Here is a 24,028-nt window from a genome sequence, read left to right as displayed (position 1 = left end):
CTCCACTCTCTGCAAGAGCGTGTCCTAAGTATTGGCGTAAGAAAAACCATGAATACTCTCACAGAATGACGGCAAACAGAATCTTCGGCGCGAGAAAAGTCGCCCGCTCGGATGAATAAACGGCGTTCGCGGAGTGGAATCGAGATTTCGCAAATATTCGGGCCGTGCCAAAGAGCGAGAGCGCGGTACGGGCGCACGTTAACGAGACGTGGCGGTGCTATTTGCCGACGACACCGTTGTCTACCTTCGGGAATCGGGAATGTTTCCGATTCGATCCACCGGAAAAGATACCAGACATCGCGACGTCTTTTTCACGGGCACACACCTCTTCCTGTGCGTTCGTGCGTCTGAAATTGAACGATCAAAGGCGCGCCCCGTTGGCAGCCGCGACAAACGGGCTTCGATTTCCATAAAGTAATCAAACTTGCTGCGTTATGGCATTCATTAAATGTACGAGCGCCGCTAACAACTACCGGAGCTTGTTCCGTCTTCATTCGCCTGCAAATGTTTATGGGCGAATAGACGCCTCCGGCGACGACAAATAATCAAATCGAGCGAAATAAATTGTATCGGGAAATCGAACGGTCTACCGTCTGGCGTAATACAATGCTCAATGTTCCATTTTCTGTCGTCTCAAGCGCTTAAATCATTAGATTGATAGCGCTGCTTACAATTAAGCAAACGTTAAAAGGCGTTAAACGATTTACGCTCGATAATACCTGGCCTATGGGACTAACCATGGTTCTATATCCGCACTTAGACGGGAAAATGAACACTTTTTATTCGAACTATCATGAAGATGATTGATTACATTTTTTAAGTCGAGCAAACACTGTATATAACCGAGGTATCTTGAGTGATCGATACTCCGGATAATCGCGAACCGGTTAATCGAGGCTCTACTGTATTAAAAATGGCGAAGTATTCAAAATAAATTCAATTCTTTCATTGCAATGGCGATATAAGGTAGAATAATGTACAATCAAATAAAAAAGTTTATCGTGGATCTAATTCAAGTGATAACATTTCTTAAAAATTATCAATTAACGTCGGCATTGTGAATGAATCATTGAAAAGATCGTCCTCGCTTTTCATATAAAGTTGACTATATAAGTTGTCCAGTAATCATAACGTCTGTAGAACGTACTCATAATGTGTTAGTTAATTTTGATATCTTAGCGTAGTTAATGCACACAAAATCATTTTTTACTTGCATCATGAGAACGAAGAAATGTATTTTTATCTATAAATTAGATCTTGATCTGCTACGGCGTCGATTCACGAAAACTGGTTGCTCTATCGAATATTTGAAGTTCGGCACGCACACATGAACCATTCACCGAATGTTTATTTTGGAGGACCTGCATTGCAGCGGTTCGGAGGATTCTTCCAAACGGTCCGAACAAATCTGTCGATAATTCAAACCCTCGAAAGAGCCACGCGGTCGTCGACTCTCGATTTCGGCTGAATTCCGTTCGCTATCGGCTCCGAAGCGGTGCTTTTTAGCACGCTGTCCGTGCTCGGCCCGTTAATTTGTTCGATGCGATGAAATCGGAAAGAAAGCCGTGACGAAGGGGCGGAGGGTGGGGTATTAACCCGGGGGGGAAAGTCAGGACTTCCCGGTGAAAGGGCACGGTCGAGCCCGGCTGATCGAGCACCCGTCACTGGCAGACGTCTAACCGACATTTTCCAATTCGTGCAGCCATTTACCGGCCTCTGATCGACAAAAGTGCTGGCTCTTTTGCAAATTGCAAATTGCACTGACGCGCTTGTTCCGCTCGCCGGACAGGCGCGCACCCCGGCGCATCGGCATCCCCGTCTGCAATACTTTGCTTCAATTTTCTCGAGACTGCAACCATACTTTGATCTTGGCCGAAACGCAGCGCCGTTCGCGTTCCATGCCGGTGCAAACCCTTCATCGTTTTCACCACGGCATTCAACTTTTCCCCGGTGGCCACTGACCCGGTCCGGCTAGCTCTTTTCATCAGGTTTCTAGAGCGAAACCGCGAGGCCCGCGCGCGCTCGGTCGATCGCGGCACGCCAGCATGTTTTGGAGTTGGATGTATGGGCCGCGAAACCAGTCACGGATTTCGAAATCGACTCGGGAAACTTGAAACGGAAATTACTTGCCGCGCCGGTACTCGACTACCGATTCTCGAACTTTGTTCTTTCGAAATTCCACAACTGTTTCCCACTTTCACTTCTTCGGTGCACAGCGCTGAAAAGTTTGTCGAAAAGTGTTCGATCCAGCGAATTCATTGTTGTATAGCTATTGGACATTTAAAGTGCAGAGTGCGTTTCCCAGCGATGGTTGAAAATACTACAATAGAGCTCGTACTATAAAAGAATGTTACGAATATGCTGGGTGTTAAGAAAAGTGGTTCGAAACTTTAAAGATTTATAGTAATTACCGAGAAAAGTAAAAAATATGCAATCAATGTGGGTTCAAAAGTCAATCCATTCGGCGTAAAATCGGCTATCAGTTTCTAAGAATGTTTGATAACGTGATAAGGTTATTAGATTAACATCATCAAGGATTCTTTCATATATACAAATTTAATACAAATGTTCTTTATCATAGTATGTTTTATTAGTATTGTTCGACACGCATTTTATTTTTGTTCTCGTAATAAATACTTCTACATCGTGATGAATAAGCTATTGTCTTTAAGTGTCTCCACAAAAATGTCAAATGGATTTCAAGTGAGAGGTCGAGAAGGCCATTTTACCATAGTACTAACTACAAAACTTACTATTACAAAGAAGGTTTGTATGATATTTTCATTTATGAAATTTTAATCTTGGTTGATACTGGTGAAATAATTTTATACGTACTTTTTAATCAAGATCTCTACTTACATTGATTGGACATCTTTTAATCAATTAGTTGAGTACAATAAATCCTTGATGTTTAGAATAGCTTTTTTAGCAGCCTGTATAAACCTAGTTTCATATTTTGAAAGAATTTGACCATCGACATAACCTTGACAGTTCTTAACATGAAAGAGGTAAATAATTTTAACACTGAATAAAATTGAACCAGTTAACCTTAATTTTTTTGAAATATTTCTGGTTCGCTAAACAATCATGAAACAAATTTTTGCAAATGTTGGAAAATTGGTTGAAATTGCAGAAAGCACGAAGGCCCATATTTGTTAACTGTTTCGTTACTGCGAATGATAAAAGTTTAAACAATCCATTACTTCGGTAGGCTTGGCGTTCCTTTATTTTCGTAACCAACTGTACAACAGCGTTCACAATTTTAGTGGAATATTTTCTGTTGGAATTGGTCGGTTTGCTAGCATTGTTAAATATGTAAAAGCTGTTGATGTGTAATGCCCGACTGCAAAAGCTTGTCGAAAATAAATATGTATTTCTAAATTAAACTTATGCAACATGATGCAAGAATTAACAAACGATCGTACCTTTATTCACGTTAAAATAATATTGAAGTCTTTAAAATAGTAATAAAAAGATTGAAAGAGGAGAAAATTATTAAAATTTTATTTCTGCTTCAAGTTGGTCGTTATTGAAAAAACGAGCTTCGCGCATTGTGTAACAGTCTGTGAATTCTGGAGGTCGCCGTGCGTAAAAATTTCTGCAACGTTGAACAGCTAAAGAGACTCGAGCAGTGAGTCCCGAAAAGAGTGTAATTCCCCTTCGACACTGGATTATCTGTGCTTCGTTACGGGATTACCAGCAAGCGTTCGGTACTTTTTACCAACATCCAACGGATCTTCTGTCGTCGACGAACGAACAGCGAACGTCTTGTTGGTTCATTCCTTTAAATGCAACGGACTCGCAATAAAAATGAAACTGGGCCAATTTCACGTCCGCCGTGCTGCATAACTATCAAACAACTATACAGAATATTTATAAAAAGAGTGAAAAAGATTTTAATAATTTGAGTAATATCTTTGTAACATTATAATATGATTATCTAAAATTTTAACAAACTTTAGTTATTTTCCTTTGAATCGGTTTAAATTTGCCAGTGTCATTTTAATAAATAGTTAAGTATACTAAATTTTCATATACTGTTTTAGCGTATGGGGAAGAAGGTGAGACTAATGCATAGTAAACTAGCAAGGTATTAAAATTCCCTAGGTATTCCGATATGACTTTTCAAATTCAACACTCGGAAGTACACTTGAACGCTTTTAAAGCAAGAACAGTTTACCCGAAGGCGGCGCTAAATTAAAAAACTTTGTAAAGTAGCTTGCGAGTTAATGAAGGTTGGCAAACAATAGGTCAGTGTTTATATTCTTATATTAACTCTTTGCATACGAAGCAATGTCAATATCAAGATCAAGACACTTTTTCCAGAATTACTCTTATTCTTTGTACTTTCTTTCTCAACTTTTTAACACTTCAATTTTTCATAAGAAGGTCACTCTGTACATTTCAAAACAGTATGTTACTGTATATTACATTCTGGTGGATGACTTATATAATGATAATAATATATAATGTAAAATTTTAAATAATGGTAAAATTTTAAATAATGGTAAAATTTTAAATAATGGTAAAATTTTAAATATAATGATAAAATTTTATATAATGGTATACAATGGTAAAATTTTGGGTACTCATCTTCGAAGTCGGGTCAAGCAGTGCATAAAGTCGGTAACTTACCGGCTCGTTCTAAGCGCTGCCTAGCCCGACCTCGATCATGGATACCCGAAATTTTCAGGTACCCGAGTATCGCAAGCTGTCGGAGTCCTGTCCAAACCGGAGAAAAAGTCCCGATCCGATTCTAACCCGAAATGACAGGTGCCCACCCCTAACGAACTGAGTTGAGAAATAAACTTGTTTGTCGAGTTAGTTCACGTTTGACGGAAATTGGCCACTGTGCGTCGGAATAACCGGTTCCGAACTCTGCATTCGGGAAAGCAATCAAGCAATCGATCGGTCGATTGTCGGCGATCGGCGCACGCCGAAGGATCCAGTTTAAATAGAGCTTCCGGACAAAGTACCGGCGAGTTCGCATCGATATTTACGAAGAGGGTATCCGGCGTTCTTCGATATTGGGTTCGGCGGCGTGTTTGCCTTTCGAAAAAGTTGAGACAGATCCCGTCTCGCTTGTTTCTCCGTCAAATATTTGATCCGTGTAACGAACCTGTCCGATATTAAGGCGGATATTCGGGTCTTTTTATCGTGCCCAGTAAGGGGGCAAGATGTCCGCGTAATTTCCTGGGGAGTGCTCGGTAACGACACTTTTCTCCCATTCATGAGATCCCGAGGCCGTTAACCGACGGATTTGGAAGCACGGGTAGACCCCTCGGAGAGACATATTGCTCGGAGATGCTTGTCTCTACGGGTGGTAGCCGGGGTCCAAGTTTGATGTCCTTTGACGGTTCGTCCGCTGGCCGTCTTATCTACTGTCTTCGGTGCGCTTGTAGTGCCAGTTGCATCAGTGAAGCTGCGGCGAGCCGTCTGATTTTGCGGTCAGCCAATTAAACGGGACACAAAGGGAACGCGGTAAGGAAAATTGAATTGTCCTGCCGGGATTGTTCGACGGCGGACTCTTTTGCGAGCCACCGAGCGACGTCGCTTTTTTTTCCAATGACCCTGTCTCTCCACAGTCTGCCCCTGTCCTCCGCGACTCATTGCGCCGCTTCCGCTCCGTCGTTTAATCACCGTTATGAAAAGATAATTGATCGTAGGCTGCCGGGTACTATATTTTTACGCCGCGGCTAGCAACCGTGTTATTCTTATTAGGCTGCCCTAAGTAGTTGCTTATTAACTTAATGTAGCGACGGGAAAATGAAATGGGCGGCTGTTACGGCGATAATGAACACGGTAATTGGCCTCCCCTTCGAGGCGAGGGCTCGCGGTGCATTATTACGCCGGAAGTTTATTTATTCGCGCGAACAAAGAACTCCGCTCGAAAGCTGAACCTTCGGTTCATTATCGCGCCGCGCCGGCAACTTCGCCACACCTCTGGCTCGGCATCGGCCGAACCGTTACCTTAACACCCGTCATCGTTCCTGACGTTAAGCTTTGTCTCCTCGAACCCCCTCCCCGAACACCTTCTAACGATCACCCCTCTCGATTCCTCTCCACGGTAAGCTCGTTTTCCCGTTGCTCGTTCGAACGTGCGGCTAACTTAGTTCCGCTCATCGTCGACGAGCGACGCCACTTTACGCGCTCAACTTTCCGGAGAAATCAATCGGAAGCCGCGCGGAAATTAATCTAACGGTTTTTAATATGTATGGAATACGTCGGGTCTGTTTATGCATTTATAGCGGATCGATGCTGAATAAAGTGGCGGAAGATTTAATCGATCTCGGTACAGATTTCATTGTTTTTGTTAGCCGACGATGCGACCTGGGACGTTTATTAACTCTTTGATTAGCAATACCGGCGGCAAGCTCTATCCAGAATCCTCCGTTTTTGCGATAGTTTGTCTGCCTCTAATTCACGCACTCTTTGTGAAACAAATTGCTATCGTTTTATATTCGAGAGGCTTTTCGATGCCGTTTTAGCAGATTAACGATAGATTTAAGAGGATTAAAAGCAGCTGTTTTATATCAGTTTGTGAAAGCGATAGTAGGACATTTATTCTGATTTTGAACCAGTATTATCGTAATATTTACCACTAATAATACGTGCAATGAACAAATTATGTACTCACAAATGTATTCTACGATCTGAGTAATTTTAAATTAAAAAATTAAGGACCCATCGTTTTGATAAATTCCGTAAATCTAGTATTAACCGGATTTTGTAAGTGATATTGACTGTTTGAAAAATGCAAGTATTCGTCGACTAGTCTAAAAATTGTTAAATACAATTAATACATTAAATACAGTTATTTCGATCTACGGTAAGAAAAATGTACCTCTCTCTTTTAAAAGAAAGAAACTTTAGCTTGAAATTTTGTAAACTACACAATGCACAAAATACATATATCACTTCTCCGCCAGAAATTTCACAACTGTCATATTTAACTGGTTTTCATTAAAAGCTTAATTTAAAAGTTACTAGGGGTGTGTATATTATACGGCTCACCCCGTATAAAAGTTTCGAGAGCGATGCGTTTTGTAAGAGTTCTCGGATGACAAATGAAATAATCACAGGTAATGTCTTAAACTTTTATTAAATAACGCGGCACCGTGCCGCAGCACCATACAGCCCGCATCGCGCGGCGGTTATATTAGATAAAAAAAGTGTGTTACTCGAAAACGTGGACGACAAACTAAACATATCAAGAAGTATTATTATAATTTACACGCGAACTTAATGAGTGACGTATCGCGGCCGGCGCGAAGCCTCGACGCTCCGATGCCTTCGTTGTTTCACTTTCGCGACCGAGTTCCGCGTCGCCGGATTTCGATTTTGGACAATCGATTAAGCTGGTTAATGAGAATCGGTGCATCCTGCCGCGTCGTCCGCGCACGCACACGTCCTGCCACCTTGGCCATCCGGTAGACACAACTGGTCCTTGTTACACCTTCCGTTCTCGTATTTGCAGGCGTTCGTCACTGTCGCGGCAGACAAGTAATTGCTGTATTAATCTAGTTACCGTCGATCAATGGCAGCGTCGGACCGCGATGGCCGACGCTTTTATGTACTTTTAAGAGAAAGCGATCAATTTCAGTCGACCGCGCCGCGCACGTCGTACCGCTGATGTAAAACTTGATTTACCTCTTGGGCAGGACTCAGGAACGACGACTATTCCGTATAATTTACCGCTTCCTCCGGGTGGTATCGATATGGCCGGCTTCCTGTCCCCGGTGCTCTTCATGGCAACCTCGATTTTGTGGCTGCGACGGTAAATAACAGATCATTTCGAATATCTTACAGTTTCTGTCCAGTTCGCCACGTTCTATGGCCTGTTTTTCGAAAGAGTAAATTCTAACTGGAATTATTATTTTCCTTCTTTCTTATCTACTAGCTGGATCTCGCAGAACTGCTTTTATCAGCCAATGACAGTTTATGAGAAATTTTAAAACGAAGAATCAATTTTAAGAATTTTCTCTGCTTCAACCGTCCATGCTGTACGACTGACTTCTACGCAGCGTTTAGCATATTTTATTGGAATAAATAAAATTGTATTCGTAGGATTTATTTTATTCGTTATATTATTCCAATAAAATTCTCTTCGAAACCATTAGTCGAATAAAATTTTTATTCGAATAATGCCAAACTAGGTGGCTTACGAACGATTACTCTATAGACTCTGTAGAATGTAATAATATACCTTTCTATAGCATTGTGGACATTTAAATGCAGGGAGTTTGAAAAAACGTGGCAAAATCGGTAAGGGAGTGATGCCTCCCATAAAATTGCGCCGACGTCATAAAATAAAATTTGTTCACATAGGACACCATGTCTGGAAAACATCGACCTAGAAAAATCGTTAGACGCGCGTGCACTTAAATTTAGTTATGGCTGGCGTGTTTTTCAAGGCTGTATCGAATTATAATATAAGTGCACGCGCAGTTAACGAATATAAACTCGATTTTCTCGGAAATGTGTACCTGTATAAACAAATTTTATTGTCTATTTTCGACTCCTTTTTATATTTATTTATATCTTCCGTCCTAAAAGATTGGTGTTCTAACTACATTTTTTTCTGCCTGCCGAATCGAACACTTATAGTTTAGTAAAAACACAGAAATTGAGTGATACAAGAACTACTTGAAATCATAGTACAATATATGTAATATGGAGTTTATATATAACATAATGTCGTCAGCCGTCAGTCGAGTGCAAATGATTAAGAGCGTCCTCCGAAATTTATCTACATAATGCAACAGTGAATTTCCATGCGATAGTGTAATTCATGTTTTACGATAAAAAGTTTTGGCATAGTTTAATGAGATTCTTATCCTCATTGAAACGTAATGGGAACTTTATCGGGAGGTAGTAATCTTCTGCCGATGCCAATTTCTGCGAAGCAGTTTGAGAACGTGTGTATTATATTATCTGCATAAAGATCCGCAGTCTCGAGATGACATTTTTGTGTTGCGAGCGGAATAGGCAGCTATTATGTCCGCGTCATTGAAAGCAGTTCAAGTAGCATACATTTGAAGAAAGACTGTATAGTTTATGTGTTTACAGTATCTTCGGGTTTCCAAAATTCGGTGGACAAAAATTTGAAATTTAAGCGATCCAGTCTGATTTATGTCTTCCGTGAAATCTTTAGAGAGATCCGTGTCTCGAAAGCTTTTTCCAATTTCAATTGCTGTTATGCTAAGCTACGGAGAAGTATATATTATATTGTCTGCAGTAGACTGGTGACATTTGTGTGCGGGGAATGGGGTAGACAGCCGTAATGGTCATTGGTATATACAGCGAGCTGTCTGAGAGTGAAATTTCAAATACATCACCGGCACTTTTAATGACATCACAAAATGACTGAGGAAGATATTACTTATCCTAAAGGGACAGACACTGCTGCTAAAAGGTTTCTCTTTAAATCTACATCGTTTTCATCATTCGGTTAAGCAATTTCATCAATTCTTTCCGTTTCTAACTGCATTAAATACATTGATAGTTATTAAAATTATACGAAAGTTTCTGGCAAAATTCCAATAGTTTTTACCCAACTGGTAATATTCTAATGTCAGAGATATAAATTTTGAAAAATGTGTGGTTCGAAGAACTGCCTTTACCCAAGATATCTAACGCTTAAAAATATTTCCACGGGAAAAACATCGATTTTCTTGTACCTCATTCGGCGTTGAATTTATCACGCGAAGCGCGAATACAACAAAGCTGTGTTAGACGACAGTCTCGCACACCAGCCAGTAGATCTCTTTCGAAAAACAGGACAGCGTTGGGCGACGGATTGCGGGCCCTTTCTCGATTAAAATGTGGCAAACCGCGATCCTCCATCATTGGCGGAGCCATTCGATTGACAGGAAATAAATGACCGGCTCGTTATTTATCCGTCGTCGAAAGCGAGCCGAAGAAGCCGAACCGTCATTTATTTCCCGCGAGGCGAACGCATAAAATTCACCGCCAAGAAAACGACGTTCGATCGCTTACGTCTTCCAGTCGGTCCAGTAAAAATTCTGCTGCGAGATCGCCAGTCCGAAGGGGTAGGTGAGCGCGTTCGCCACCACGTTGATCTCCCTGTTATCGATGTCGATGCAACCTGCGAATGATCGCCAAAAATCGAACCGACGGAAGAGGATCGTGGGGGTTACGGGGTGCGGCCGATCGCGGCCGTCTATTAGCAGAGAAATTCCAGAAGGGTTCTGTATTTACTTATCGTAAACGTTCCGGCGTCTGCCCAGCACAGCTCATCCGTCGACCAATCGATACTTAATGAATTCGGCAGCTTGACGTAATCTCCTTGAAGGAAGATTGCTCGGCCGGTCCCGTCCTCGTTGGCCCACTCCAATTTCGGCGCGGCACGGTTCCAATCGGACCAGAATATCTTCCTGGAATCGGTTGAAATTTTCTTTACCGGTCGCGATTACAAAGCTCCTCTTATTTCACTGCGAGATTGCTGGATCGGGAGATACAGGCGGCTTGAGCGACGTTGCAGGTGCAGTGGTACTTTGGTTCTCGGGATTGACGAGGGTGTTCGGATAATAGAAGCACTTTTCTTTTCGTGATGCTTTGATATAGGATGGAGCATTTGACTTAATGTTTGCACCAGTATATTATATCTTCTCGGGATACGCAAAACGTATGAATTTTGAAAAAGTAATCTATGTGATACAATTTAGTTTTTCGAGTTTGATTAGGCTAGGTAAAATAGTTTGATCCGATGAGATACTTGAAGTTGTTGTCTTGACGGTCAAAGAGTTAAATGTCTAATCTGCTGTTCATGATAATGGTTTTCGAATATGGAACCATGATTTTCTTTACACTTAGGGTGACGTGCAAGTGAGACGTTTAGAATAGGTCACCTCGAGTACTTCGCTTACTATTAATAGATAAGGATATGAAAATAAAAATGTTCCAAGTAGGAAATCTTTATACTAAAACCTTGTGTGGGTGTCTGAGATTATTCAGTGAAAATAACTCCAATTTCTTACAAGTAATTCTCAAGCTAATCGCGCAAAATATAAACAGGAGACAGTGACAATTATTTAAACAAGTAATTTCAACATTTACGACTGGTTTATGGATTTTTATAACCTATGAAGATTATGTTATTTGTAAGTCACCTGAAAGTAATAAGATATGTAGGTATTTTAATATTTGAATAAGTCGAAAACGATATAACCAATATGTCCTTAAATTCATGTAAGACGTCACAGTTCTGTATTATTTATGAAAAATACTAGTTAGTTATCAAATGAATGAAATTATCAAATGAATTGAATTATCAAACGGATTTTAATCAATAATTTAAATTCGAAGTGAGAAGATTGATTAAAATGTACGTCATCTTTTGGTAGCTAAATGCTTCTATCACCTTTGCAGTTTCCGATTCACCTATTTGTTGTATTTCCTGAAATCTCCCATCTAGTTACCACTGTCGCCTGTCTAAAATTTCTATGAATAACTTGAACATTACCCGCACAAAATCCAGACTATTTTACCTTAATAATCCCAGATACCCACGCAAGTTTGCGCTACAAAGTCTTTAGTTCTGCATACAATAGTTTTCGCGCAGGTCTCGAAGTGAAATTGTTACTTGTGATCCCCAAGCCGCGGATGCGGTTCCTTAACCCCAAGACCATTGCGTCGCCGAGGAAGAGAGATACTAACCCCCGGAACGGGTGGACAGCTATCCCCCTAGGATTGACCAGTCCGTCGGAAACGAGGACCTTGCGTTTCTTCGTCTCGAGATTGGCTACCTCGACGGTCGCGTTACCGGAGTCGGTCCAGAAAATATTTCTCGAAACCCAATCGACCGCCACTCCCTCGGGACTGCTTACTTTCGGCAGGAACGTCTCGGCCGATCCGTTGTAACTCAACTCGATTATTCGATTACCTGTAAAAATAAATCTCATCTAGGCCTTCGGTCTCCTGGGCGGCCGAGTTCCGTGACGGCCTCGCGGAAAATTGCATTCTAATTTCACGGCCGAAGTTTCACGCGACGGTCTCCGTGATTATCCTCTATCGCCGGACCGTTGTCGGAATATCAACGAATTACCAGTAATGTCGCTCGCGTACGCTTTCCCGTTCTGACAGTCGATGTCGATCGCGATGGCCATCTGCTGATACGCTATGTAGATTGGGCTGCCCGGGTTGTCGTACGTCGGTGCGAACGGTATCCTCATCGTGGCCATTCCTTGGTTGACCAGCAGGAAATTTGACTCGTGTTTCGGTCGGGGCTTGCAACTAGTACCGTCCCCGCTGTAGCCCTCGTTGCACATGCAGGCGAATTGATTGTCCCCAGCCGGCACGCATGTCGCATCCGGCGAGCAAAGGGCTGGATCACGTCGACAAGACGACTGAGGAAGACACGTGAACCCGTCGCCGTAGAATCCCTGAAAATAATTCGATTTTCTTGACATCCGAACGCAATGCTTTTCATCATCTGGATTTTCGTCGTTTTTGAACAATTTGATTTTAATCTGGGCAAGTCTAATATGGACCAGCGCCTTCAGTTTTCTACATTATACTTCAAGAATGATAGTACAGTGTTATTAATCTCGAAATAGGACGAAACAGTTCTTCTATGCTTTAATTCCCATTCATAGAGTTTGATAATAGTAGAACCAAATTTTAAAAGTAAAATAATATCTATATTTAGTACATTTTGCATGAAATGTTCAACAGAGACTGACTCGTTATTGTAATGCATGGATTAATAGTGTCAACCATCAATTGTTCTGATAGCTTTTTGTAGCTGTACACTTTGTAAAAAAGATACTTTCAGTATCATTTGTGGTATTAATTGAATATGAGTTCTAAAACATGTCCGGCCTAGGCGTTGATCCGAATTCAGCCACTCTCCCTTAAAATTAAATCTTCATTAGCGTTCGCAACATTCAGTTGGCGTCTCATTTCTGGATTAAAGCCATAACGTGTTGTCCAAACAATAATCAACCCAAACTAACATGTTATTCATATCGTTAATTGTCAGCGTTACATAGCCAGAAAATACGAAAAAATAAATAAGAACAATATGAATTTAAATATAAATAAAAAGACACCAAAATGACATATGTATGAAAATGATACAGAAAATTAACAAAATGAACAAAAATAAGCAACAAAGATTGATTTAGAGCTTAATATGGACAGGCTGCAAATCTTACAGATTGATATAAACAAACGAAGTATTTAACCCCTTGCCGTATATTGACGAGTCCGGCTCGTCATAGAAATTTCTATTGATATCTAGTTAAGTATAAATGTTATTGCGTTCTTTTAAGCCGGAATAAAATTTTGTCCTCTTGTCATCGGTATTTAACCATTTAAGTACACGTAGACAAACACAATAAATATTTTTCCTCCTCCTTCTAAGGAATTATTACAGTAGAAAAAGTGCTCATCCTTGTAACTATGACGAAAATAGTACGGCAAGGGGTTAATAAACAATCTGTCCAATAGTTCAGCTCGCTGCTTGCCCCATTTGCTTCGATACTTGCATCTTGTGTGCATCGTGTCCTCGGACTCGTTGAACGGTCCGTAAGTTTGTTATTGTTTGAATCACGTGGCATGATAACAGAACGAAGTGCAGTAACAAATATGGACATAGTTTAATATTTCACGCAGAAATTCGAAGCAGCTGTGTATTGCAGATACGGCTTATGAAATAGCAGCGCATCTGGCAAATAGGAATATCCGCGACAAACTTTATTTTATATACCGAGCGCGTACTAAACTAATGTTACAATGATAACGTAGAAATATGTGTACCGTGTATCGCGAAACATTTTTTCTGAAAAAGTCAAATCTGAATTATAGCCGTCAATATAGCATCAAATGTATTAACTGCATTCAACTATTTGCTATCGTGTTAGCTGCAGTCTAAGTGAATAACACTAGTCAATTCGGTTTGTTTGCCGAGCGAAAATATAAAACGATAGTAAAATATATAACCCGATTTTTCTGCTGCGTTCATAGACAAGTATTAGGCGATAATTAGGATGTAGCATGTTAAATTGTAGGTCATACCACCTGAACAATTTTGTTTAAAGAATCTTTTGCACATTTATATACTCTATCTTTATCTATCTATTATTTATACCTATAAATTTTTCAGGAAAGTATATCATCACTTTCCGACTTGTCTCAGATTACAGTATCACAGGATTTGCAAGAAGTAGATCCGGAAATTCATAATCAGATATTTCAGGGAATTCCTGCTAAATAGCGCGCAAGTTTGCCTAATCTCCGACGCCCACGAAAACGATGCCTCAACCTAGAGGCAGCCGCCAAGATCAAGAATGTTAATAATCAAGTCTAGCCTAGTTGAATAGCTGTCGATCCCCGCCTCGTCGATTTTAATGTAGCCCTCCCGAAACAGCTCGGCCAGACAAAGAGAGGTGAAATCGTTCGAGTGGTTAATTTAGGTACAAGGGTCCCGCAATCGCTTTAGTGTTAAATATCGCTGCTCGTCGACCTCGTCCATTGTCCTGTAGGACGATGTCTGGTCATAAACCGTCGGTTACCAAAGTGGCAGCCTAGTCCGACACATTCATCTATGCGGCGGCTGATTCGTGGAGTCTGTGACTACTTGATGGAGTTCCCGAGTTAGGTTACACTCGGCTCCCCCTAAACTATCGCATTAGCAAACAGAGTAATTTCCACCGGTGATCTCGATCCTGATTTTCAGCGGAAGGGTTCGGCGAGCGAACGACGAGGCATCTAGGAAGCCCTTCGATCGCCACCGATACCCTCGGTTTTCGGGCGAAATAGCTATGCAGGTGAATCAATAAGCCACGCGTTACTTATATCTATAGACATGTGTCCGTTTGGGAATTTCTCGCGCGAGTTATTCCCAAGGAATTGTGCTGCAATTGATCACTGCAACTGTTGATCCTAGAACGAAAGTATACTTTGCTCGCGTCATTTCAGGGCGACTACTGTGAATGACCATTGTTCCGGACGTTCATTTTTCCTTCTCACATAATTTCATTGACCAATCGATTACTGTAGTAATTGTACATATATCAGCAGAGTGGTGATTTACCAAAAAGTTAACCATAATGCAATTTTCCAAATATATAGTTAAATATAGTTGACGGACGTGGGTATTGTTCACTGACCAAATTTATTGTTAAGGTGGTTCAGACTTAAATTAATTTATAGTAACTTTTTTTTACTCGTGCTTTCAACTTTTAAGAATCATACGCCGCTATGATCCTAAGCTACTCATATGTTGCATACATTTCAGAGCATCAAATGCAAGTCATAATTTTCAAATAGCTTTCATGGTAACATCTTTGATGCATCAGGCTAATAATCCATCAAGAAATCATTCATAAAATATTTCACCATTAAAATATATGTTACAGAGGTAAACTTTGTAACACGCAACGTATAATATCTCTGAAACAAGTCTTGTACTTCTTTGCTTAATATGCTCTAAATCGTTATCCCATGAGCTGCTCTAACAATATCTATTGCTTAAAACAAAATTATATTCCAAGCATACAATTATTGTCAAACATTGGGAAATTACAACTATTTTAAAAGCATAAGAGTACCGATTATCATAAAAAGCGTGTGGAGTTACGAATTGTGGCCAACTTTTTGAGAAAACGTAGCACTGTGCGGCTCTCAAAATAGCAACCGGTTCCGTCAATCTCTAAAAGCAACCGCCCCGCATTTCCAGAGAAATTCGAGCTGCGAGACTACGTAGCAACTGACGAGAGTTCTCCTCTCGCGTGGACACATGCGTTAAGACACCGAGCACGGTAATGAGCATACCGGTTGGCAGACGCACGCGAAGTTCGCTGCAGCCTCGTTGTATCCGCAGATCGCGTTCCTGCCGCAATTATTCAGGACGTTACAGCCGATGTGGTCCTCGACGCACTGACGTATCCCGTCGCCGTTGTATCCCTCGTTGCAGACGCACTGGTAGCCTCCGTCGCCAGCTGACACGCAGTGCGCGTTCACGTGGCACTGCCTCGGGTTCGTCGAGCAATCGGACACCACGCATCTTCCGTCCACCATGCTGTAGCCGGGCGAGCAAGTGCACTCGTGTCGTGAGCTGCTCGGATTGTACGAGCACATCTCGCCTTCCGTGCAGTCGGCGTTCGAGCTACACTTGTCTGCATTGCAACAATAAAATGGCACGTGAAGCAAACGAAGAACATTACCGGAAAACGTCGAAACTCGTTTGGGACAACGGTTGGCTGGGAACAATTTCGCGCGGGGGCATGTTAACGATTTCCCACCACCCGCGCTGGTCCAAACAGTATAATATCGATGTTTTAAATGATATCATTATGCTCGAGTATGACTGTTTGTGGAAAATTATTGAAATCGTGATTGCGTAAAAATAAAAATTGTTTGTGATAGGATTCGATTTCTATGGGCTATTTTAAGATAAGAAATTTCGAGAAGGTAATTTTATAATTTTCTTCAAGTGGTGTCTGTTGTTTTAATATTGCTAGTAACGTGACGTCGAATTGACTGCTGTAATTGATAGGAAAATTAATGGTGTCTTGGCGTCAAATTGGCTCGTTATCGCTGGTGGTATCACTATTGATATAGAGTCAGTTTGACGTCAAGTCACCATTAATTGACACGGAGTCAATTGGGCTTCGTTATTATTGAGACAGAATCAATTTGATATCAAATCACCATTATTGATATTAATTTGATGTTAACTCACTGTCATTATAGTGATACGGAGTTATTTTGATGTACATTACCACTCTAAGATTCATTATAATTCACCTTGAGTGTGCAACGTCATCAATTCTAAAACAAGGATGCAAAATTTTATTTACGATATTTTACTGTCAAATGTAAAATAAGGTTCAAACGAGTTTGCAATGTGTGGGACAATACACTTTTTAATCGGGCATGCTCGTTCATGTCAAGAACATGTTTATTAAGCGGATTAAGCAGTGGAGAGACAACGACTCTGGATGCAGAAGGGGAAATAATTATCCTTGCTATCGCGAGACGTTCACAGTACAGTGAATAGATGTGCTCGGGATATAATAAAGGCTAGAGAAGATTCACTCTGAAGTAAATTCATAATCGTATTGAATTTAATCGATTTTACAGTAAGCAAAGGATGCTTATCGAATCGGTTAGCCAAAGTTGAATGTTCAAAATTGGGAAACGGACATGTCAAATTTCAGGCTCCCGAATAAGAATGTTTAACAAACTTGTTTTCATATATCTGGAATTATGGTTCCTAATTGGTTAATGATTGCTCTATAGCTAAACATGCGATCAACGGACTATATAAGCGGCGTTCTTTGATCTCAGCATGCAGAGCAAGCAAATAAAAATGACACCGGATATCGTACATCAAAAGGTGCCAAGAAACTGTGACGAAGAGGGGCGAAACTGTGACAAAAAAAAGGGGAGACACGGTGACAAAAAAAAAAGGAGAAACGGTGACGAAAAAACCGAACAAACAGTGATCAGGAAAGAACGTGACGAGAAAACCGAACAAACAGTGATCAGGAAAGAACGTGAAAAATATTTAATATGACGACCGATAGGACTGCACGTGGTTCCGTCTCCCTCATATCCTGGATTGCAAACGCATTTCGCCAACGGCTCCTCGGACTGGCAGGACGCCTTCGGGTCGCAGATGTCCACCTCCATACAGGACACTTCTGAGCCAGAATAACAATTCGATGTCAGTTCGTCCGTCATCGACGAGCACGGTTTCCGCGCGCGGTCTCGGTGGGAAACTATGATACACACGTTCCACCGATATCTATGCATCGAAACCAGTATGACCAGTGCCACTAACGAGACTCGACAACAATAGTTCTCCTACCTTGATTCTCATCTGCCACTTTCGAACAATACTGTAAAGCTTAACGCGTTGACAAATTATCGACTAACATTTCAAAACATTATTATTATATCCATATTTTTACACTGTAACATCTGACTTTTTTTGATCGAAATAGAAATCCTGAAGTCGTCGTGCTATCACTTTTCAATTTAACTTCATGTTAATTAGAAAATCATATAATGTAACGTAGATAAAGGTATAAAAGAATTCAAACTGATCTTGAAATAAAAACACACAGCGTGGTCTGTTTTAAGAGCAAACACGGTCTCATATATACTTGGAAACCATTCCTTCCTGTTCTATATTTTTTCGCAATTTTCGATTTTATTTTATTCTGAATAAATCGAATCTTTTGATTGCATTCTCCCTCTGCAAAATATACACTTTCGATACACGTATGAAATTTTAGATTTAAAAGAAATTTTTCTGAATTCGTCTCATATTGTACAATTGCTGTGTCGTTATCCCTAATAGATGAAACACAACGCGAATGAAGAACACAATGACAAAGAAATTTGAATGGGCACAATAACGAAAGGAATTACAGACCAAGGGATATTAATTAATATTGTTGGTCAGTGACGACGTTGGTCGAACTTGACCTCGTTGAATTTTCGTCGGTGAGAACGCACTGTCGTTGAACATCTACCGGAATTGAGAAATGTGCAAGACTGAAAAATCATACCTGTTTTCGTGCACTCTATGCCATTGCCGTTGAAACCGGGGTTACAGCGACACTCGTAGTCACCGTTACTCGTTACGTATACACACTGCGCGTAGGGATGACACCTGTTCACCACGTTGCACGGTACTGGACATAAGCGTGCGCAATTATGATAATTCGCTGGACTGTCTCACATACAAAATTTATGAAGCCATTTCGCGGATCAGTTGCATTTGCCATCGGAGAAAATTCATGCGATTTTTCTGTCGCTGGTTCATCTCGACATACGTTTCCCGACAGTTTTGCAAAAATAATGCGACAATCGCGATCTCACTGGAGACTCCCTGTCTAATTTATTCAAGTGCAACGCCTTTCATTTGAAAAATATTGGCAACATACGCACAATGTATTGAAATAAGTACAATGTATTAAAATTAAGTTATATAAAATAAAAATTAAGTTATATAAAATAAAAATGAAGTTATAATTGCTCTGATAAATTGCTCGGTGGTATAATGAATCCACGTGAATTTTCTCCGGAACCTAAATCGATCGAATTTTTCCAATTACGCCTGAGAAGACATTCCAGAATTTTCCGACGTTTCGACTGTTGCTTTGAAGTCCCGATTCAATTACTTATTCGAAATAATATTAGCCGTCGCTCTTTAAACTAAGGACACCTTACCGTGATTAAAAGTTTCCACGGGGACCGTGTGCCGCGCAAATGGCCAGTCGAAACGCCGACAGACGAATTCGATCGTCCAGGCGGAAGAATAAAGTAGAACGTAGGCGGGATTAATTCAAGTGTGCGTGAAGTTTAGCGTTCGTGTCGCGGATTGTTAATCGACCAAATTAGTAAAAGCAAAGCGAAACCGTCGTACAGTGAACTCCTGATGGACCCATCGTTTCGTGGTTGTATCCTGGCTGGGGCACGCAAATCTCATCCGTGCGGTTGTAATCGTATCCCCAGGGGCATATGCAGTAGTCTTCCAAGCATTCCGGGATTGGGCGTGCCGATACTAGAATGCACGATGCAAAACCGATCGTCGCTAGCGGTCAGCGAGTTTCTCGACTCTGCTGTGGTAAACTGTCTCTCGCATCACGTATTCGTGCAATCGCTATCTACCCGAATCGTGTTTCACATGCGATTAAACGCCATGCACGTTTTTCGGTCGTTGTCGATCCCTTGAGGACTGGTCAGAAATTTTGATCTTCCCTTCTCGAACACGGACCCGCGGTTACTAGGAAAACGCCGCAATTCTCAAGTTTCAAACTTAAGTTGATGCACTCGTTAATCGCTTGCACCACCATTCCTTTCGCGCTGCGTTGATTAGCACTTTTTTGTCCGCAATATTTTTAATAATAGGACTAAACGATTTTTGCTTCTTTTATTGTCGTTATGTACTTTTGTTTCTAGACTTTGATAAGAGAAGAATTTATCTTTATTTCGATATAGAGGAAATTAATAGTGTTCATATTTAGTAGATCTTGCATGAAATCTGTATTACGAGTCTGACTCGTTATTATAGTGCAAAGGGTTAAACTGTACAGGTTTCATGTATTTATCAGAAAAAAAACATCGTGAACAAAACTTCAACAGATTCGACAAAATCATGTGATTTGAAACAGGGAATACGAAATTTTAAATACAAAGCATTTTTTATCAGAACTCAAAGCGATGATATCTCGGATGTGCAACGTATGACTTGCGACGTTGTTCCTAGTAGCTACAGAGTTGTTACTAGACTGCGGACTCGATGGAAGTATGATAGAAATTATTACAATAACCCTCTCTTAACGATTACAATCAATATCACCCAATAGTTTGAATATGTGAACAGAGAACAAACAAATGAAGCACAGTGTCTCTTTATACACTATTTCTCTCTGCAATATTGCTGTCCTTAGTTAAAATATTTTGTTCATTAATATGTCATTTTTCAGCGTATTTTAAAATATGAAGAACATCGCGTGTCTTTTATCATTTTAATCAAAACTAGAAATAATCGATCTACTTCCTAGAGTTACAAGCGTGTTTCAATGTATTTATTTTCGCTTATTTAAAAAGGATTTTATGACTTTAAAGCTTTATTTCTTGGATGATCAGAAACGTTAGTTAACACTATTTAACTAGGGAGGACTGAATGAAAAATTTGTATGACTTTTAGTATGTCTTCAGTCGAGTGCCAAATTTCAACACCGACAATTCTAAAAAATAATTAAGTCATTTCATTAATGAAATCGCAACTAGGAAGTTTCGTGTTCTAACTCTCAACTCTTTCGTGTTTTAAAGATCCCAATGGCATTCATTTTGTTTAATAAAAATAAATTTCAATATCTTAAAAATTGGAGTCATCCATATGCAACTGATGCGATATTGAACGTGTTAAGAAGAGAGAAAGAAAGGGGGAGAGAGAGAGAGAGAGAGAGAGAGAGAGAGAGAGAGGATTGTAAATCGAAATCAAAGTGAATAAGTACATCGGCCTTCAACTTAAAAAAACAATTGAAAAAGAACAATTCTGCTTGAGACCAATCTTTCGACTTATAACATTAAATCCAGCGAGAAAGATTTTGTTAAAGGATTCCCTCGTTATCTAATCATTGGAACAAGCTTAGGGTAAATGGTAACTCCAAATTTCGCTTCACTCGTAGGAAATTATCAAGTGTGAGGAAATTAATTATCGCAACTGTGAGAAAAATTCATTTTGCATCTAAATTTCCGATGCTTTTCTAAATGTTTGTAATAAAAATACGTTACAGCCAAAATATTATGCAAATAGCTTGTGTATCTCCACGCCAATTTACGTCCCTACGAAGGAATTCGAACAAACGGAAATTAGACGAAACTGGCTTCCACCGACCGCGTCGGCGTCGAAGTTTAAATGTAACAGTACGAACGCATTTTATGGTGTTCAGACCGCGTAAAAGGTTTCAAACGCATCAAAGCAGCGGTTTGTATGGTTTCGGAGTCCGACAACGTAGTTGCACCGTATTTCTTCCGCAAGAATTCAACCTTCAGCAGGCGTTTCCCGTTTCAAAGGCGATTAACAGCGAGTCAAAGATAACAAAGAAATCATTGCGACCTGGCTCGCGGTAAAAATTGCATCGGCACGGATTGGAAGACCGTACTCTCGGAACGTACACTTTTCCGCGGCGGTGTCGATTCTCCCCGGGGAAAGTTTGCTCGGCCCCGAGTTCCGCCGACCCTTTTCCCGCGGCCGTGTTCCTTCTTTCCGCCAACTTTTTTCACGCCGGCGTAACTTCGTCCTCAAAGGATTGAACTTTAAGAAGCTTATACTTCCCGTAGCGTTTCAAACTCGTAAACGATTAAGAGTCTCGTGCAAGTGAAGTTTCCACCGCGTCGCGCCGCATTCCTCGGGGCGGAATCGCGCGGGCAAAAATCACAGCGCGCCGATTCGGCGAATTACACGGCTCGGAAATGTCGAAGTCCGGATAATTCGTCGAGGGATCGGGTCCCGGCGATATTGTTCTTGATACTCACATCCTCGCTGCTGGTAGATGGTCAACTCCTCCTCCCCCTCCTCCTCCTTGCGCACGCATTCTGGGTCCTGGTAGTCCCAGCCGTCCGGGCACCAGCAACCATTTTGCGAGCACTGCGGTTGCGGCGTGTCCGTCGTGGACACGTCCATCTCTGGCTGGCACGTGTAACCATCGCCTGGGAACAATTGTAATCATTGGGATGGAAGTCGATCTTGGAAACATACGAATCGCGAATTCACCGGACGTAGAACCCCGATCAAAATCATTTTCTCGCGGCACCCGTTCTACCTAGCAATTGTTCGCCGGTCTCTTCGGACTCCGGTCGACCCACGAGTAATCTGATTTTTCTCTACCCTGCAAACGGATCGCGCGGTGTACGACCTACCCCCGATTTACTCGAGTCACCATTTTTACTTGATACATTACAATACTGTTATGCGGTATTCTTTATACGCGTTACCAATTTACAGCAGATAATTCCTGGACATTTTAAAAGCGACTAGTGTGTAATACACTGACACCTAAGTGAAAACTAGTGGCATGTTAATTCTACAAGCTGGTTACGATTATTCAGCGATGTTGAAACGCGTTGGCTCTTGGGTAGTGTCTTTTAAAAAATAAAATTCTAATTATTGTGAAGATACATTTACGAAGAATTTGTCCAAGAAATTCATAATATTAGATTTATATGCTTGTTAATTTTGTGAAGCAATATAAGATAGCTGCTTTTGTGTTTACCCAATAAAATATTTACTATATTCTTTAACACCTTGCCGTACTTCGACGAGTCTGGCTAGTCATAGAGATTTCTATTAATATCTTCTTAAGTATAAATGTTATTCCGTTCTTTTAAACCGGAATAAAAGTCTGTCCTCTTGTCATCGATATTTAACCATTTAAGTAAATATAGACAAACGCAATAAATATTGTTCCTTTTCCTTCTATGAAATCATTACAGTAGTAAAAGTGCTCATCCTTGTAACTATGAAAAGAATAGTACGGCAAGGGGTTAACAAGAATTATTGTAATATTTTCCGCAAGTAACAGATACCTAATAACAAGTACTCTTCATAATCTGAATAATTGTAACGTGTCAGTTTGACTATTATGTGATGAAATTTGATGCACGTAAATCCAGTTCCTTTTAAGGATGTTCTGCATCGGCCTGCAGAATTATTTTAATGATGAAAAGAAATGTCCACTTTTAATTCTAAATTTAAAACGATGATTCGAACAAGTTGCAGGTCGCGATGGGAGATATATGTAATCGAATAATTTGCTGCGAAGATACATAGCTACAGAAAGTCTGCTCCTCGCATTCAGTCGCGGAGCCAGCGCGTAATATGGCACGATGAAACTTGTTATTTACTGTTTTGGAGCTGCTAACGACATCGTAGGCTGCGACAGCGAGCTTAATTACGTCCATCGACTCAAACAGCTTCATTAGGAAAAACATTCCTTTCATTTCATTCGTACGCTGGAAAACTCCGCGTGGAATCGCAGAAGAGAATCACGGAGTCGTGTTTTATTCGTGATGGATCGTACATTATCTTTTTGCAAGAGTTTCCCCGAGAGCTCTTGGTCAAAGTTGCGGAAGAGAATGTTCTTTAATGACGTTTACAATCGAAGAAGCAAAAGATGAACGCGGCGTACCTAAGAAACCGGGCAGGCACATGCAGGCGTCTGGTTTATCCTCGTTGAGGATGCAGATGGCGTTTGAAGAACAGTTGTTCTCTTCTTCGCAGATACCTGCCGAAAGTCGAATATAATGTAATAATGTCAAGAACATGTGTTCAGAGAACAATATGTTATCTATTTCGACAAGAGAAATCTGTGTTACCTCGCTGGATAGGGTAGCAACCCTGCTCCGTTTCCTCGAAACCCGACATACAAATGCAATTAGGCGCACCGTCGATCATCACGCAGGTCTTGTAATTGTCGCAGCGAACGTCCTCGCAGGAGGGAATCTCTGGATTTCCAACAGAAGATGTACCGGTTACTGG

General features: G+C 40.8%; 1 protein-coding gene across 5 annotated transcripts in view; it reads right to left on the bottom strand.

Annotated features, from left to right (window-relative positions):
• Positions 1-7,083: 7,083 nt before the first annotated feature.
• Ndg (Nidogen) overlaps positions 7,084-24,028 on the bottom strand; it is a 39,625-nt gene continuing 22,680 nt past the window's right edge. Inside the window, exons 9-21 of one of the 5 annotated variants that reach the window (XM_078192052.1) lie at positions 23,866-23,994; positions 23,679-23,774; positions 22,027-22,200; positions 19,406-19,543; positions 18,546-18,671; positions 17,550-17,672; positions 15,799-16,142; positions 12,068-12,404; positions 11,680-11,905; positions 10,222-10,397; positions 10,000-10,108; positions 7,651-7,769; positions 7,084-7,487 (exon numbers count right to left, since the gene is read on the bottom strand). In XM_078192052.1, the coding sequence (XP_078048178.1) occupies positions 7,363-7,487; positions 7,651-7,769; positions 10,000-10,108; positions 10,222-10,397; positions 11,680-11,905; positions 12,068-12,404; positions 15,799-16,142; positions 17,550-17,672; positions 18,546-18,671; positions 19,406-19,543; positions 22,027-22,200; positions 23,679-23,774; positions 23,866-23,994 (2,222 nt within the window). In that variant the 3' untranslated portion in view covers positions 7,084-7,362. The remainder of the gene's footprint in view (positions 7,488-7,650; positions 7,770-9,999; positions 10,109-10,221; positions 10,398-11,679; positions 11,906-12,067; positions 12,405-15,798; positions 16,143-17,549; positions 17,673-18,545; positions 18,672-19,405; positions 19,544-22,026; positions 22,201-23,678; positions 23,775-23,865; positions 23,995-24,028) is intronic. The other 4 variants (XM_078192061.1, XM_078192069.1, XM_078192079.1 and 1 more) reach the window with 4 other exon arrangements.

Source organism: Augochlora pura, chromosome 2, assembly GCF_028453695.1.
Source record: "Augochlora pura isolate Apur16 chromosome 2, APUR_v2.2.1, whole genome shotgun sequence".
In the NCBI taxonomy this organism is placed as follows: domain Eukaryota; kingdom Metazoa; phylum Arthropoda; class Insecta; order Hymenoptera; family Halictidae; genus Augochlora; species Augochlora pura.
Note: the sequence above shows the minus strand (reverse complement) of the source record. Positions and strands in the feature narration are given on the sequence as shown.